We start from the raw sequence: 15,590 nt of genomic DNA on the forward strand, positions 1-15,590 counted from the left end.
AAGTGGTTAAACGCCAGGCTCCAGAATCAGACCACCTAGGTTTAAATCTTGGCTCTGCTACTTACTAGCTGTGCGACCTTGGGAGACTTAGTTAACCTCTCTGAGCTTCAGTGTCCTCTTCTGTTTCAAATGGACTAAACATACCTCCTTCTTAAAGTTTTTGTGAGGGTTAAATGAGAGCATGCTTAGAAAGTATTTCAGACAGGCTGACACATATTAAGCGCTTGAAATGTTGATAGATATCAGCCATCTATGTCATAATCATATTTACCGTTTGCAGGCCTAATAGTAAAATAGAATTTGGGGAAGACTTTTTTCCCGGCTCCATTCACTACTGGGAGTCCAGATGGCTTTTCACGTCCAGTCACTCTGGGAAAGGCCTTCCATGTTCTTACCCCATCCTGCAAAGGGAGTTGAGCATCTCGATGAACACACAGGCCTCCAGGCCTTGTCCCCACCACAGAGCCCCGCATGCACATCAGGGTGAGGGAAGATATGAAGACCTCACACCCCTGTTCTGGGATAAACATTTCAGAACTAGGAGATACTGGCTGGGGCGCCACAGAGACTGGTCAGGGCCTCCCCGGAAGGTTAAAGAATGAGCTTAGACATCTTCAGAAGCCCACCCTCGAGCCCAGCGCTGTGACCTGGACACAGGAGGTCACAGGTTGGGTTGAGAGGTGGGTTGGAAGAACTTGGAAGGAACTGTCATTCTGGAACTTAAAAAAAACTTTGTTTAGCCCCTGTGGCGTGGATGGGGGGGGAGCGGGCAGGAGGGATATAACTCCGCTAAGGTCCCATCAGGTGAACTGTATGCGTTCCCCCAGGGTGGCAGGGAGTGCGGCAGCGAACATCCCACGTCTGAGCTGCTGCCCCTGTTGGCGCCCGTTCTCTGTGGGGCTGCAGAGCAGAGGCAGCAATGAGGGGGAACCTCCGTGCAGCCGCCCCTCCCTCTCACCCACCCTCAACCTCCAGCTGCCTCAGCCTGAAGCCACAGGGCAGAGACAGCAGTGGTACCTCCTCAGCGCCCTCTATTTCCTAATCAGCAAGAGCAAAGGCAGGCCTGGCTCTACCCCCGACCAGCAGGTCACTTGCCATCTCTCAGCTTATTTTCTCAATTAGAAGGTGGGAAGGATTAAATGAAAGGATGCAATCAAAGTGCTTAGTGCAGTGCTCGACACAGATAGAGACAAATTCCAGCTATTGGCGAAAACGCTACTTACTAAGCAAGTCGTGGGACCACTCTTTGCAAATAGCATGGTTACCAGGCCAACATCTGTAGCCTCCAACTGAAATTGCTTTGGAAACTAAAAGACAGAGGCATAGTGATGGAGATCTTTGTTAGCACTTCCTGAGCATTTCACATGCATTATCTCATTTAATCCATGCATCTCCGCTACAATGTTGGCGCCCCTTTTACCAATAAGGACACAAGGCTCAGAGTCCCAGAGCTTGTAGGTGGTGGCACCAGGACTTGAACCGAGGCCCATCTGACCCCAGGGCCTGTGGTCTCATCCACTAACTCTACCATATTTCCAGTGACAATCACAATGAGAATAGCAGCAGTAAGAAAGGTGACCTGGCTCCAGGAAGGCAGCAAAGCCAAATAAATCAGCAGATCTCTGAGCTGGGGGACCCTTTATTGAGGCCAAACCCTGCCCTCACATATTATGACCATGTGACAAGAGGTCAGGGAAGAGACCCACAAATGAATTACCTCTCTCTCTCTTCTGTGTCCCCCCACCCCGTCACCCCCAGCTGGCTGTGTGCACAAGATCAGCAGTGCAGAGGGGACCCTGGTGAGCCCCAACTGGCCTGACAAATACCCGAGCCGGAGGGAGTGTACCTGGAACATCTCTTCAACCGCGGGCCACAGGGTGAAACTTGTGAGTTATTTTCAAAGTTGATGGACAACACGGACTTCGGGATCAGGCTGACACGGGTCTGAGTCTCTGCTCGGCCTCTTCCCAGCTCTGAAACGTGGGGAGGTTACTCAACATTTCCAGGACTCAGTTTTGTTATCTGGAATATGGGGCTGCTAATGAAACCTACCTCTCCGGGCTGTTGTGCAGATTAAGAGAGGAGGCACCTGAAGCCCTCCGCCCAGGGTGGTGGGTGAGAAAAGCTCTGTAAATAGCACCTGTTCACAGTGGTGTCAGTATGACCTGGCACCCATCATACAGATTTCAAGCGCTGTTTGAGATTCAATAGTTTCCAGTTACAATATTTTACAAAACAAAACATTCTCAAGGTTAAAAAAAAATGTAGTCAGTCAGAGGGTTGGAAAGTGGAAATCAAGTTTCCAGATCCCCATGCTCACTCTAGGAATGACTTCTCGGAACATTTTCTTGTGAATTCTTCCAGAAATCTCTGTGTGTGTGCGCACAGGAGCAAATACGTACCCTTTTTCTTGCTCACGTTTCTCAAACGGGTTCTATTTTTCATATTCTTCTACGACTTACATTTTTTCCAGTTAACAATAGGAGGTTAAGTTATGTATGCTAATTCTCTCTTGAATTAAAAATATATATCTTCCCAGCCTTTCTTTAAAGTCCCATCCACGCATATGGTTGTGGTGGTCTGCGCACCATGCTCGGTTATTTCAAAAGAGAAATGAGTTTTTCCCACAAGTCTTGTTTCTCAGCCACCAGGGGCTCCCAGATCGTGGAGTGTAAAACAAGCCCTCTTGCCTTCCGGAGAAGTTGTTGTATTCCAGCAGACAAACAGTTTTTAAATGGGTCATTCTAGCTCTGGAGATAGCTAAGCTCTTCAGAATGTATATGGATGTCCCCCTGCATCATGGACCAATAATGCAGGGAGAAGGGGAGAGAACAAAGGAGAAGGTGATGATAAATAGACGATCACCCAGGGACTTGCGTGGGTCTTTACTGGCGAGAGCGGTGAGGAGGACAGGTGGATGAATGGGCGCCCAGGCTGGGCACGGGTGCAGGCCTGGGGCATCGAGGGGTGAAGGCAGGGCCCCTGACCACGGGTGCCCACGTGGGCGCCTCGTATGCATGGCTGTCCGCGTAGGAAATGCTTTCGGCTGCTCTCCTGGGTCAGTCAGAACAGCCTTGAATCTGGGCGAGGGTGAATTAAAGCAAGTGCATTAGAGAAAGGCTGCCGTCTGCCGGAAGACGATCGCCATGGCAACACAAATCTCTGAAGACCGCGGGGGAATGGCGCGCCCTGGGGCTGGGAACGCGCAATTTGCACAACTGGTAGCGGCGCTTCCCTGGAAGGGCCACAAGGTTTTATTAACTGCCCCAAACGTCTTTTCCTGTTCTCTACAGTACTGAGGAAATAAAGCAACCGATCACAGTGGCCAGAGTGAACCCAGATCTCCAATTGATCTGAGGCACATGCATATGCGCTAGTTCTTAAATGCTTCCTTGGGAGGTGGATGGTGGGTACACTGATCATGCTCTACCTTTTTGCTACCAGAGTGTGGGCTGAATACTTACCAGGAAGCTAGTGTTTGACTGCACAGGGATAGCCACAGGGTGTCCTATGGACTTTTGGGGAGCACCCCGTCTCCCTGGCCCACCGTCACCCTCCCATTGCATTGCTCACCCTGGTCCCACCAGCCCCCGCTTCCTACTCCTGGCCACCATCCCTACCCCAACTCTCTGGCCCCACCTCCCTTCCTATAAGTGTGAAGAGCTTTGCCCATTTCAAAGCTCAAACACAAGATGTGTGTGTCATTCTTACGAAAGCCAACGGCCCCTCTATTTCTCCCTAACTCCATCTCTGCTCTGTCACCCCGGGCCCCTTCTTGTGAATTGCGATCCCTTCCAACCCCCAGCTAATGTTCTCTCTCCCTCTCTGTCATTGGGTCCAAGTCTTCAGTTAAACTGTCCCCTCTCACCTTGTCCCATCCCCCTCGTAGCCATGGGCAGGCCATCGGCCAGTCCTAGCACCTGAGAGGCCCTACATTTGGGGCTGCAGAGCCTGGTTTACAGCCTGGAATTATGGGGTTGCCCTGGCCTGCTTCAGGGGACGGTCTGGCGGGGACAGAGAGGAGGGAGGCAGTATAGCCTGGTGATGGTTAGGAGTGTGGCCTGGAGTCAGGCTGGCTGGGGGTCCAGTTCAGCTCCATCCTTCTCTAGCTGTCTGAACGTAGGCAAGCCACTTAACTTTCCTAAGACCCAGTTTCCTCTTCTGCACACTGGGGATAATAGTAGCTCTTCCCTTACAGTATTATCAGAACTGAGTGAGAAAATGCAGGGCTCTGCATGGAAAAAAATATTCAACTCTGGCCAGCCACTCTCAGGACAATGACGTGGAGTAGCGCGCACTTCATGAAGCCTCGTTCACACGGTGCAGTGCAGAGGTTAAGCGCAAGGGCTCCTTGACCTCCTGGTCATGGCCCAACTCTGCCAGTGTGTGACCTTGGGCAAGTTATCCGACAGCCCCGTGCCTCAGTTTCCTCATCTGTAAGGTGGAGGTTCTCATGGTGGACACCTCACAGGGTCGTGAGGATGACTACTTACAAAGCATTTAAAACAGCCCCTGGCTCAGAGTGAACACCTTGGTCCCTGCTGCTCTCATCGTTGAGGGAGAAGCCGCAGGATGTGCCAGAGGAGCACAACAAGCACCGAAACGCTCTGACCCCGGCCATCTTATCCGCAAAGCGGTCGTGGTAGCAACAGCTCATAGGGTTGTTCTGGGGACCAAGAGAGGGGCCAGCTGGAGACCTGCTCAACAGATGTGGCCACCATCACCACGGGCTCCATGCCGCCTGCACAGCTGGCTGGGCAGATGCGTGTCCTCGTGCCCCTTCCTCTCCCACCGCGGGAGAGGGGGGCCCGCCCCAGCTGAAGTGACCTTGCCTCACTTTCTGCTCTTCCATCCCTAGACGTTTAACGAGTTTGAGATCGAGCAGCACCAGGAATGTGCCTATGACCACCTGGAGCTTCACGATGGGCCCGACAGCCTGGCCCCGGTCCTCGGCCGTTTCTGCGGCAGCAAGAAGCCAGACCCCGTGGTGGCTTCGGGCAGCAGCCTGTTTCTCCGCTTTTATTCAGACGCCTCGGTGCAGAGGAGAGGATTCCAAGCCATGCACAGCACAGGTGCGTGGGCTGGGAGCCCGGCCTTCAGCTGATCCCCATGTGGACTGGAGATAGATGGGTGATCAAGGCAGGGGAAGGACCACCTTTAATTCTGACTATGGGGGATGAGCAGTGTATGATAACATGTCCCTTTTAAAATGAAACATGGGCAACCATAGGTGTAGGGTTGTTTTCTTTTAATGTCCTTCATTGACAACCTTTGAAAGGGGCAACCCTTTGTCGGCGCCATGTTTCTTTCCTCCCTTTCTTTCTTCCTCCCACCGCCCCCCACCCCGCCTTTAAAATTTTACTTGTAATTTTGCTGGTCTGTGAAACCCTGAGTCTGGGTGCTGAGTGGTGGAGAGTAGCCCTTTGTACCCTCCAAGGATCAGTTCCAGAAAATGAAAAGTGTTTTTGTTCCCCATTATTTTTCCTCACTTGAAATAAATAACTTTATTCAGCCCTTTGGAGGAAAATGTTTATGCATATAACTTACATTATTTACTGTGTTAAACGGAAGAAAGTCAGTAAGAACACTGGCTCTGCTCTTTAGCCATTTAAAGGATACAACCTGGGACTAGAACCCTTGAAGCAACTTTGACTCTCTGATCCTGGCCCTCTGGCAAAGCGGTGACTGTGCAGCCCACTCAGAGTCTGAGATCATGATGACGATCACTGTGAGGTTTTCTGATCCCTTTAACAGCCCCTCCTCCCAGTTTTTTCCCAGAACCAGAAAACATGAATCAGGTGAGACAAAATGACAGCCAGCACCTTCTCCGTCTGGCTGGCCCTTGCCTGGGAGAAAACTCCCCACCGTTCACGGCTGCGTTGTCACTTCCCCGGTGAAGTTTAAAAGCCACTAACTAGTGACTTCACCCTCTTGTCCCTGCGGACTGAGTGTGGGTGCTCAGGGTAGGTCAGGGTCCTTCAGGCAATGGGGGCACACTCAGGTAGAATCGTTAATTGAAGAGAGTTTAATAAGGGACTGTTTACAGAGGGGTGGGCAGGGTGTGAGGACACCATGGGGACAGCGCAGCAACCAGGGCTAGGTTGCAAGGCTGTTACTACCCCTGGCCTGGATACCAGAGGAGGGAACGGTTCCTGGAGCCTAGAGATAGAGGGGAGCAAACAGAGGGCCCCCCAACAGGAGCGAGGCCCAGGCAAGGAGGGGGCCTGGGACTAATGCCCTGACCTTCCTCCTCCCTCCTGTGATCTGCTGGTGTTCCCTGTGGCTGGATCATGAAGGCAAAGGGCTCATCCATGTAGACCCAGAGGTCTGCCTCCAGGGGCCCAGAGCAGGTGGGGAAGAATGGAGAGGGGATCTGGCAGGATGGATGGAAGGCATCCTGCCCTGCTAAGTGCCCATTTCCTTGCCAGCCACGTCTCAAGAATTTGAAATTTCCCAAAGACAGCTCAGATCTGGAAGAAATTCTAAGCTAGAGCACACATGGGATTAAGAGTTGGCAGCCGGACAGGACTGGGGCCAGGCTGGACATGGAGCTCCAGCTGGGCTGGGGAACGTTACCAGATAGTGTGGAAGCCACGCCAGAGGGAGGAGGCATGGAACACATTGAGGACCTGCTGTGGAGGAATTTGCCTTCAGAATTTCTGTTGCTTTCTAATTCCCCATCCCTCTCATTTACACATTTTTATTATGTGGTCTCTAGCAGCCCAGACACATGGTAGGATGGGACTCAGGCCAACCAGAGTTACTGCCCCAGTGAAAAAACGCAGAAGCCAAGGCTACAGAATACAAGTCCAAAGTACACGGCGCAGCTCGCCTGTAACACTCACAGGGGTTTCAAAGTTGGCCTATAGTTAGGCTCTCAAATGCAGGCTCCAGCCAGGTCTATTCTGAGGTTTCTGGTTTGAGCGCTCACCAGCAGTTTTGATGTGCTTTTGGTGCCCTCTGCTGGCAAAATAACGAATTACAGTAAGTCGGCCGCGCAAGTGTGAGCCCTTTTCAGATGCTTCTAGCGCTTCCACGCAGTAAAGTGGTAATGATCCGTCACATCCCAGCGACCAGGCGGGCAAATCATCCATTGGCCCCACGTCTCCATAACTGGAGAGAGGAAAAGGCTCTTGTCAGTAGCATGCCCCGGTATTCCCCGAGGCCTCCTTATGGCCCAATCTGGGAACACAGGACCTTGGTTTGTACGTAAGGGTCAATTTGGACTCGCCAGTGAGCCCTGAAACTCCTCGATCTCTTTTACTCCTCTGTAAAATGGGCTGATGAAACTTTCCCGACCCTTCGCACAGGGCACACACCAGGCTTCGTGGAGAAAACTGGCCTGTACGGAGGGTGTGAAGAGAAACGGGGGGCCGGGAAGAGGGGATGCAGAGCGTGCGCTCTCTGTGCGGAGGGGGCATCGCGCTTCTCTCTCCGCTCTAGAGTGCGGGGGCAGGCTGAAGGCCGAAGTGCAGACCAAAGAGCTCTATTCCCATGCCCAGTTTGGGGACAACAATTACCCGAGCCAGGCCCGCTGCGACTGGGTGATCGCGGCGGAGGACGGCTATGGCGTGGAGTTGATATTCCGGACCTTTGAGGTCGAGGAGGAGGCCGACTGTGGCTACGACTACATGGAAGCGTACGATGGCTACGACAGCACGGCGCCCAGGCTCGGCCGCTTCTGCGGCTCCGGGGTGAGTCCCGGGGATGCGGGGGAGGCGGGCCGCGGAGCTGTTGGGTCAGACACACGTGCGTCAGGGTCCCTGCTGCTTATAACACCGGCCAGGAGACCCGCTCTGCTGGAGCACAGAGGGAAACTGGAGGGTATTCGCAGAGGAGGTTGGGAGGTACCGGGGACCTAATACCGAGGTCAGCTAGGTAAGAGCAAGACCTTTTTAGGACTGCCTAGTTTTGCAAAGGGTTTGTCTCTCCCCGCCCCCCACCCCCCCACACCCATTTTTCTTTAGCCTTCAGGCTTTAAAAATTTTTTTTATTATACTTTTGCATATTCCACATATTCACAATTCTCTCTCCCAATAAAACCAAATGCCTGTGAAAATTATGAATCACTGTTTTACTCCAAACATATTAGTTATGCTCAAGGTCATGATCATGTTTCTCATTATCACCTCTTTCCTGGGCCACCTCCTCAGGACAGGGCAGGCCTGTTTTGATCACTATTTCCCCAGCGCCTGAAGTAGGGCCTGGCACGTAGTTGGTGCTCAGTGACAGTGTGTGGACCAGCCAGTTCAGTGTCCTGGGCCCTCTCTGGCTGTACCATGCTGGGCACCGTCCACCTCCAGGGCTGATCACTCAAGCTTCTTTGCAACTGGCTGGACTTACATTAAATCATTTTGGAGTCATTAGTGCTTGTGCTAAACAGAACCTCAAACTGGCATTTGCATGAGTCTTTGAATAATTTCCCTTCATCTTCTCTCACCCTCCAAAGAAGAAAGGATGCCGAAGTGTGACTTAGCTGATGCAGTGCCTTTGAGAGCTGAAGTCTTTCAAACTGTGGGGTCCACATGCAGAGGAAAACCTCGGAGGGTCCTGAGCAGTGAAATGTACGGGAAGCCCAGCTTGGTTCCGTTAGAATCTGTCAGACAGCAGCCTCAGAACCTGGCTCCCCTTCATCCACCACCTGGCAAAACCTTTCTGACAAATGTAGTGGCTCCGTCCCATGTTTTGTCCTTGGACAGGACATGGACCTCAACAGTGGTCTTTGTCTTAGGTCTCCTGGAAGACACATCACAGTGGCGACCCTAGAGCCGGGTGATTCATGGTATACACGTTACAGTGAGAAAAACCTGAGCTTGCAGCCTATCTAGTTGTGTGAACTTGAGTCTCATCTCAGTTTCCTCAAGTATAGAATAGAGATAGAACCTGCCTTACAAAGTTGTTGTAAAGTTTACATGAGATGAGATCTGAAAGTGCTTAGAGAAGTGCACTTAATTAATCTATGCACTTAATAAATAACAGATTCTATATGAGCTATGCATTTCAGATTGTCTTTGGAAAAGCACGGCTGGGGCAGGGGGCGGGGGTGCTCTCTAGAGCAGATCTTGAAAAGCTTTCCTTTGAAAAAGAGCTTGTTTTGTTGCCCTTCAGAGCCTCTGGTGCCAGGGATGCCTCGCGGCATCGTCAGCCATCCTATGTCTTTGTGTAAAGTTCTGTCTCATTCTCCTTATTTTAAACTCCAACCACAGCCAACTGGCTTAAAGTCCCTCTGGTTTTCCTTTCTCCTCCCCTCAGCCATTGGAAGAAATCTACTCTGCAGGGGATTCTCTGATGATTCGATTCCACACGGACGACACCATCAACAAGAAGGGCTTTCAGGCCCAGTACACGAGCACCAAGTTCCAGGATGCCCTGCACATGAAGAAATAACGTTGTGCTTGGAAAACAGGAAATGAGAATGTTTTTGTTATAACAATGGCACCTTGTGAATTTCCTTAAAGCAGTGTGCAGTATTATTCTCAAACAAAAACTCAACATTTAGCCTTGAAAGTGTGTGTATCTGATGAAGTTCGGCCAAAACAAGGAGAGAAGATGTTCCTTTGATTCCAGCTGCAATGTTATCAATCATGGAGTTTTTAAGATTTGATGTCCCTGACTATTCAAGCTATGCCTGTTCATTCTCCTTGTCCCTTGCTCCTATGAGGTAAAAGCCCACTCTTGGGTGGGTCCTTCCTCTATTTCCGGATGGGCTTCCATAGGTGTCAGGCAGTGTGACCGTGTCCTGGAGACTCGGATCATCTTCTGTCTACACCGCGCAATGAGGATAAAAGCCTGGCTGTAGCGCATGTGCTCCTCACAGCTTTGGCTGGAGACTTTTGCTATCTCTCTGCCAGGGACACGTCACCCATGAAACCTGAGAATATGGGTGTCAGGACTAGAAAAGGCATCACAGTAAGCAGTGCACGGAGGGAGCTGGTGTGTGAGGATCCCTGTCACATAGCAAGGAGACCTCCAGCCTTTCCTCTGCATCATCGGCTCTCCCTGCCCACGTTGGGCTCCCCCATCCCTAACTGCATTAAAGGACTAAGGCATCTGCTGTAACTTCAGCAGAACATTTGCTGGTGAGAGTCCCTAATCTGCCAGGAAGACATCCTGACTTGTCCTCCTGCCCTCGCTGACTTGGAGAAGACTCCGCCTGGCCTTGGAATTCCATGGGCTGAGAACATCTATTCCTCCAGCTTTAGAGGCACTTGCTGTGGTTGACCTTGACTCTTGACAGCCAACTCAAACTGCATTTGCAAGACGTGCAAAGACATCTTATGAGGGACCATTCAGGTCCCTCGTGGGGTTAACATCATTGAAAACTGGTTAATTATAAGTTATGTAAGAATCAACACCTTGTGGAACAAGTCTACTGTGACTGACTTCCTGAAACCAGTAGGGTTCAAGAGTGCATGGGTGACGTTGCTCAGGCTAACTAGCACTCAGTCACCAACCCGCAATCAGAATTCACCACACTTGGCACTTGTCCTAGAGAAGTGTAGAGGATGTTGTTTACATAATTTTGAAACCTCCAGGCGTACTTTAAACAGTGAGGTAGTTTTGAATGGCATTTCATTAAGGCATCTATGGGCATTATGAGCTAAAACCTGTGGTATGTTAGCTTTAAAAGAGTATTTATGTTGGAATAATTTTTAAATAATGTTTACATGACCGTAAGTCCCGTGTGGTTGGTATCGAACACAGGACAGCGCACGAGAGGGTTTTCGGTGAGAGCCGAGATCACTCCCAAGCACCAGAATTCCTTTGGGATGAATCAGCCTCATTTGAAACAAAGTATTTGTAAAAGAGTAAAGGTGGTATTTTTTAAAGATCAGCATACACTCCCAGAGGACTATGTCTAATTAAAATGATTGCTGGGAGTTTAAAAAAAAAAAAGATGAAAAAAGAAGAATACAAAGAAAGGTAGAAGAAATGCATGGGACTGTTTTTTCCTTAAAACAGCAAAAAACAAAGTATTATTAATAATAATATATGTCTGTATATATGTATGAATGTAAAGGATCAACTGTCAGAGCCTTAGTCAATGCAGTGTGATAAATACTGACCCACTGATTTGACCGACTGGCCCTTCTGGACTCGTGCTGTGTTTTGTGGGTCTTCTTTCACCAAGCTCTCTCTTGGCCTTTCTTGGCCCCGAACGGAGGTCCAGCCTACATTCTTATATTGTGATCTATCACAGCCCCTGTTTCCGGGGGATCTTTTTTTTTTTTGCGGTACTCGGGCCTCTCCCTTTGCGGAGCACGGGCTCCGGACGCGCAGGCCCAGCGGCCATGGCTCACGGACCCAGCCGCCCCGCGGCATGTGGGATCCTCCCGGACCGGGGCACGAACCCGCGTCCCCTGCATCGACAGGCGAACTCCCAACCACTGCGCCACCAGGGACGCCCTCCGGGGGATCTTTGATTCAGCACATAGAGCAGCTTGTCCCTGGTTCAGGCCTTACCCGCCTCATAGGGTGGATTCCATTCCTCTGATTTCTGTGTTTTGGCGGCTTTTATTTTGCCCCATCTGATCTTCAGAGTTGAAACTGAAATCAGGATGCATAAGGTGACTGGTAAGGGTCTCTCTCCAAGAACATGAAAATTCTGTAGTTTCAGCCTTTAGAAGTCTGAATAAGATTAATGAATTCCCTGGAAGAGTGAGAGGGAGTCAGAAACAGAGTCAGCTCTGCCTCAGTATTTGCCACCCTCATGAAACAATGGTACTTATTTTTCTCTCTCTAGTATGAATATTTTCAAAAACACAACTTCAACAATTATCAACCTGTGGCCAATTTGAAACAATGGGACTCTTATGATAACCTTTATTTAGGCCTTCTGTGAGTGACGTATTCCTAGAAAAGACAAGCTCTGATTCATCTGGGGCTGGCCAGACCACTCCCCTTGGAAACTCAGACTCACAGGACGTACGCACAGTGCAGGTTCTGCAACGAACGCACAGCTGGCTTCAACGAGAGAAAGCCCACTCAGCAGAAAGACCCAGGCCCCTGCCTTGGCTCTTCCAAATGCCCAGTGACCTTCCTGCACATATCCCAGGGGACATTACCCCTGCCTGCTTTGTCCTTGGGGCTGTCACAGAGCTCCAAGAAGACTGGCTTCAGTTCAGAGAATTATCTTGATGACCCGATGAAATATTTGGGGTCTGGGTCTTCAGCCTGGTCCAATTCTAGTGTAATCTGGTCTAGTAGATGCTAGAACCTGGATCCCAGGGAAGGGTAAGGATCTGGAATTAACTTCAGCTTGTGGAATTTCTCCAAACAGTAAATGAGGCTGTGCATCGATTCACTGTAAGACTATTTTCCTCTAAAGTTAAGTTTCCTATTACTCATGAAATGCTCAGCCTGGTTAAATCATTTGTAAAATCTTGTTAACTAGCAAATCACACTGAGGTTTGCATTGATCTGGTCTATTTGATAAATCTCAGATAATTCATGGTATTGTTATTGTCCAGTGTGTCAACAAGTGTTCCTTTGGCTTCAGCATATGTTTTTCAAGTTTCCTTTGTAGACTGAACTTCTGAAAAATAATCCCAAATGCCTAGAAGGATTCTTTATAAAGAAAAAAGAAAAACCATTTAGAGCATTATCTATAAATATATTGTATTTTTTATTTTGTGTAATTGTACATTTCATGAAATGTTGTCAGTTTCAAAGGGAAAGGGGAGAGGAGCTAACATATGTCTAGAAAGAAGTGTTTCATTAAAGAATGAGGATTTATTGATGTGTCCTGGGTTTGTATCATAAGTTCAGACAAGATCTTTGTGATCATTTTCTCCAATACCACGAGAACTTGGGGAGGAGATAAAAAAAAGGGGACCCTCTCTCTGGCTTTCTACTCTCTGGTGAGTACCCAGTGCCTGGCTCCAGAACAGAGCTCCTTGTTGGACCCAGAAAGTCATGAGCAAAGCTAAAGAGGGCTTCAAAGTTGCCCCTTTCTTGGACCCAAACAGTCTGGAAATTGACAACACGGACATCGTGGCGCTGGTTGCAGCTGTAACAGTGCTAGATGTGGTAGACATCTTCCGTTTGTCCCTCAGCAATTCTCTCCACCTGGTTTTGAGCCTGAGGACCACATGTGATGTCTAAAACTGAAGGTCACGGCTCCCATAAGGGGGCTTTCTCTCTGGACTCGGGCAGCCACTCCTTTCACTTGTCCCTTCAGACCTGGGGGGGAAATGACACTCTGCCCGTCTAACCCTCGTGCTGCATTATTCCCCAAGGGGAACCTTTATAAATAGTCCTTTTAATAAGCCCCCTTAAATATAGCTAGTTGAGTATATCACTCATTTCCTGTGGGGGCCCTGGCTGATACAGGGTCCATTTCTAACACAAGGACAGAGACGCCGTCTGATCAAGGACGGTCTTTTGGGGTTGACCAGATGAAGAGACTTTAGGGTGTGTTTGCAGTTTTGTGGGTCAAATCAGGGAAGGGTAATATGGCGCCATGTTTTTAAAAACACTCAGTCTTAATGCAGAACTAACACACGCAACTGTTTTGTGCTCTACGTAGAGTGTCAAGGCTTTATGACTTCTCTGCCCTTTTGCAGTCACCAGTACCTAAAGGATGAGCCCCCGTGGTGCAGGGGTGTGAGTGCTCTATGTATCTGTCAGGATAAGGTAGCTTATGCCACCACAACAACAAAAAACCCTCACCTGTCAGGGTCTTTACAGAAGAAAGACTTATCTCTTGTTCATACTACGTGTTCGTCTCTGGTGTCCGGAAGCCCTTCCACACCGTCCTCAGTCAGGACTAGGCTGACGGAGCAGCTGCTACCTGGAGGCTTGCTGATTTCTGTGGCAGAGGGAAAGAGAGCGTGACAAATCACACACTGCCTCTCGTGGCTGCCTGGGCGTGACACATCACTTCTACCCACATGGCATTGGCCAAAACAACTCATAACTCCCGTTAAGAATCAAATGAACTAGAACTGCCTGGTGGATCCCACCAATGATTCTCACGTGTGACATTCATAGGTCAGGAAACGACCAGAATCCTTCTGTGTGTTTTCACAGCTTACCTCATCACTACTTCCCTACTGATATTTCAGATAAAGATATTTTAAAACCAGAATAAGACCACCTACTATTTGGAATGGACCAGCTTTTTAAACTGACCAGTTGTCGCCTGGCAAACTATCCGTGTGATCGGGCTTGTACAGGTTTAAATACAAATGATTAGAGAATCGCAGGGTTGGCAGCCCTAACCTCTCACCCGCTAAGGGCATCTCTTCTACAGTTTCTAAGGTGATAATTCTCAGATCCGATACCTTCCAGAGGAAGTGAGCCGATAACCTCACTTCGCCCATAACCTCTTCTTTGCGTGATGATGTCGAGTTCCCTTTGCAGAACCATCTCGTCTCACATTGGAGGGACCCACGTTGGGCAGACTGTCAGCCAGGCCTAGGTCCTGCTTGGGCACATGACCCAAACCAGACTGTTACCAACCAGGGTCCCTGGACTCTTTGATCAATAGAAATTGATAGGAGGCCAGATGAGAAATTCAGGCAAGGCCTTACTGGGACTCCTGCTGCAGCGCCAGGGAGCGAAAACACGGAACAGGTTCTCTTGCTCACTCTCTGAGGGGACGAGCTCGTCCCTTATAAGAGGTGAGGGTCAGGCCAGAAGGGTGACTCAGGTGGTCTGCCCACCCCGCTGGTGGTACCACGTGCAGGGTGTATGCACAGTACCTGCTTCTGCTCGGACATCTCAGAAGTGGCAGCTGGGTTTTTTGGTCTTTTTGTATCTTGTTGTTCATGATCTGCCCCAACTGCACATGCACACAGTTATTTTTAGCCCCTTATAGTTTCTTTGTATTTTGTTGCTTGAGGAGGGTTTTGTCCAGGGGCAAGCCCTGAAGCAAAGGACCCCAGGTCCCAGATCCCAGTCTGTCTCAAGACCAATCAGATCGTCTTCCTGGAACTGGAGTCCTGGTCAAGGGGCAAAAGGGCCAAGCTACTTCGGAGCTGGTTTTCCCTGGGAGGATATCCTGAGAGGACTATCTAGGAGTCCTTGCTGCTGAAGCCTCAGGAAAACCCAGAGCTGGGGTCCCTGCCCTCTCTTCTTTCTGTGAGCTCCCCTACACTCAACCAACCAATTCCCCTTCTTCTTAAATTAAAAAGAGTCTGTTTTGAAGCTTATGACCAGAGAACCACGACTGACCCAGACTCTTAGGCCAGAGCACCCTCTGACTGGAGGTCTTAGCAATTCTTCTAAAGAAGTAACGTGTCCGTCAGAGGGAGAGCTGGTGATCAGTGGATGCATAGCAAACAAAAAGAGTCCAAAAGGACCTTGCTGGCCTTGCCCATCCACAGACAGCCTAGTCAGAGGGAACAGGGGCCACCAACTCAAGTTCCTTGGTCCAGCTCTCTGGTCCAGGTGTGAGTCTATGCCCACCAAGCAAAGTTAGAAGCATAATTTGTACCAGTTGTGCTGATTTAAATAGTCCAGTCATTGTAAACTGTATTTTCTCCACTTGATAGATTCAGGCGGAGGTTGGAAGAAGTTACTTCGCTTGTCTAAGACCTCACACGGTCCAGAAGGGCGGCCAAGGCTTTCCACACAGGCCTCTCTGA

The 15,590-nt window shown here is 49.7% G+C and overlaps 1 protein-coding gene across 1 annotated transcript in view; it reads left to right on the forward strand.

The window, feature by feature from the left end:
- TLL2 (tolloid like 2) overlaps nucleotides 1-12,686 on the forward strand; it is a 132,251-nt gene extending 119,565 nt beyond the window's left edge. Inside the window, exons 18-21 of the mRNA XM_067709854.1 lie at nucleotides 1,759-1,886; nucleotides 4,859-5,072; nucleotides 7,444-7,694; nucleotides 9,253-12,686. Coding sequence (XP_067565955.1) covers nucleotides 1,759-1,886; nucleotides 4,859-5,072; nucleotides 7,444-7,694; nucleotides 9,253-9,387 — 728 coding nt within the window. The 3' untranslated portion in view covers nucleotides 9,388-12,686. The remainder of the gene's footprint in view (nucleotides 1-1,758; nucleotides 1,887-4,858; nucleotides 5,073-7,443; nucleotides 7,695-9,252) is intronic.
- The last annotated feature ends 2,904 nt before the right edge of the window (nucleotides 12,687-15,590 follow it).

Source organism: Pseudorca crassidens, chromosome 16 (genome assembly GCF_039906515.1).
Source record: "Pseudorca crassidens isolate mPseCra1 chromosome 16, mPseCra1.hap1, whole genome shotgun sequence".
NCBI lineage: Eukaryota > Metazoa > Chordata > Mammalia > Artiodactyla > Delphinidae > Pseudorca > Pseudorca crassidens.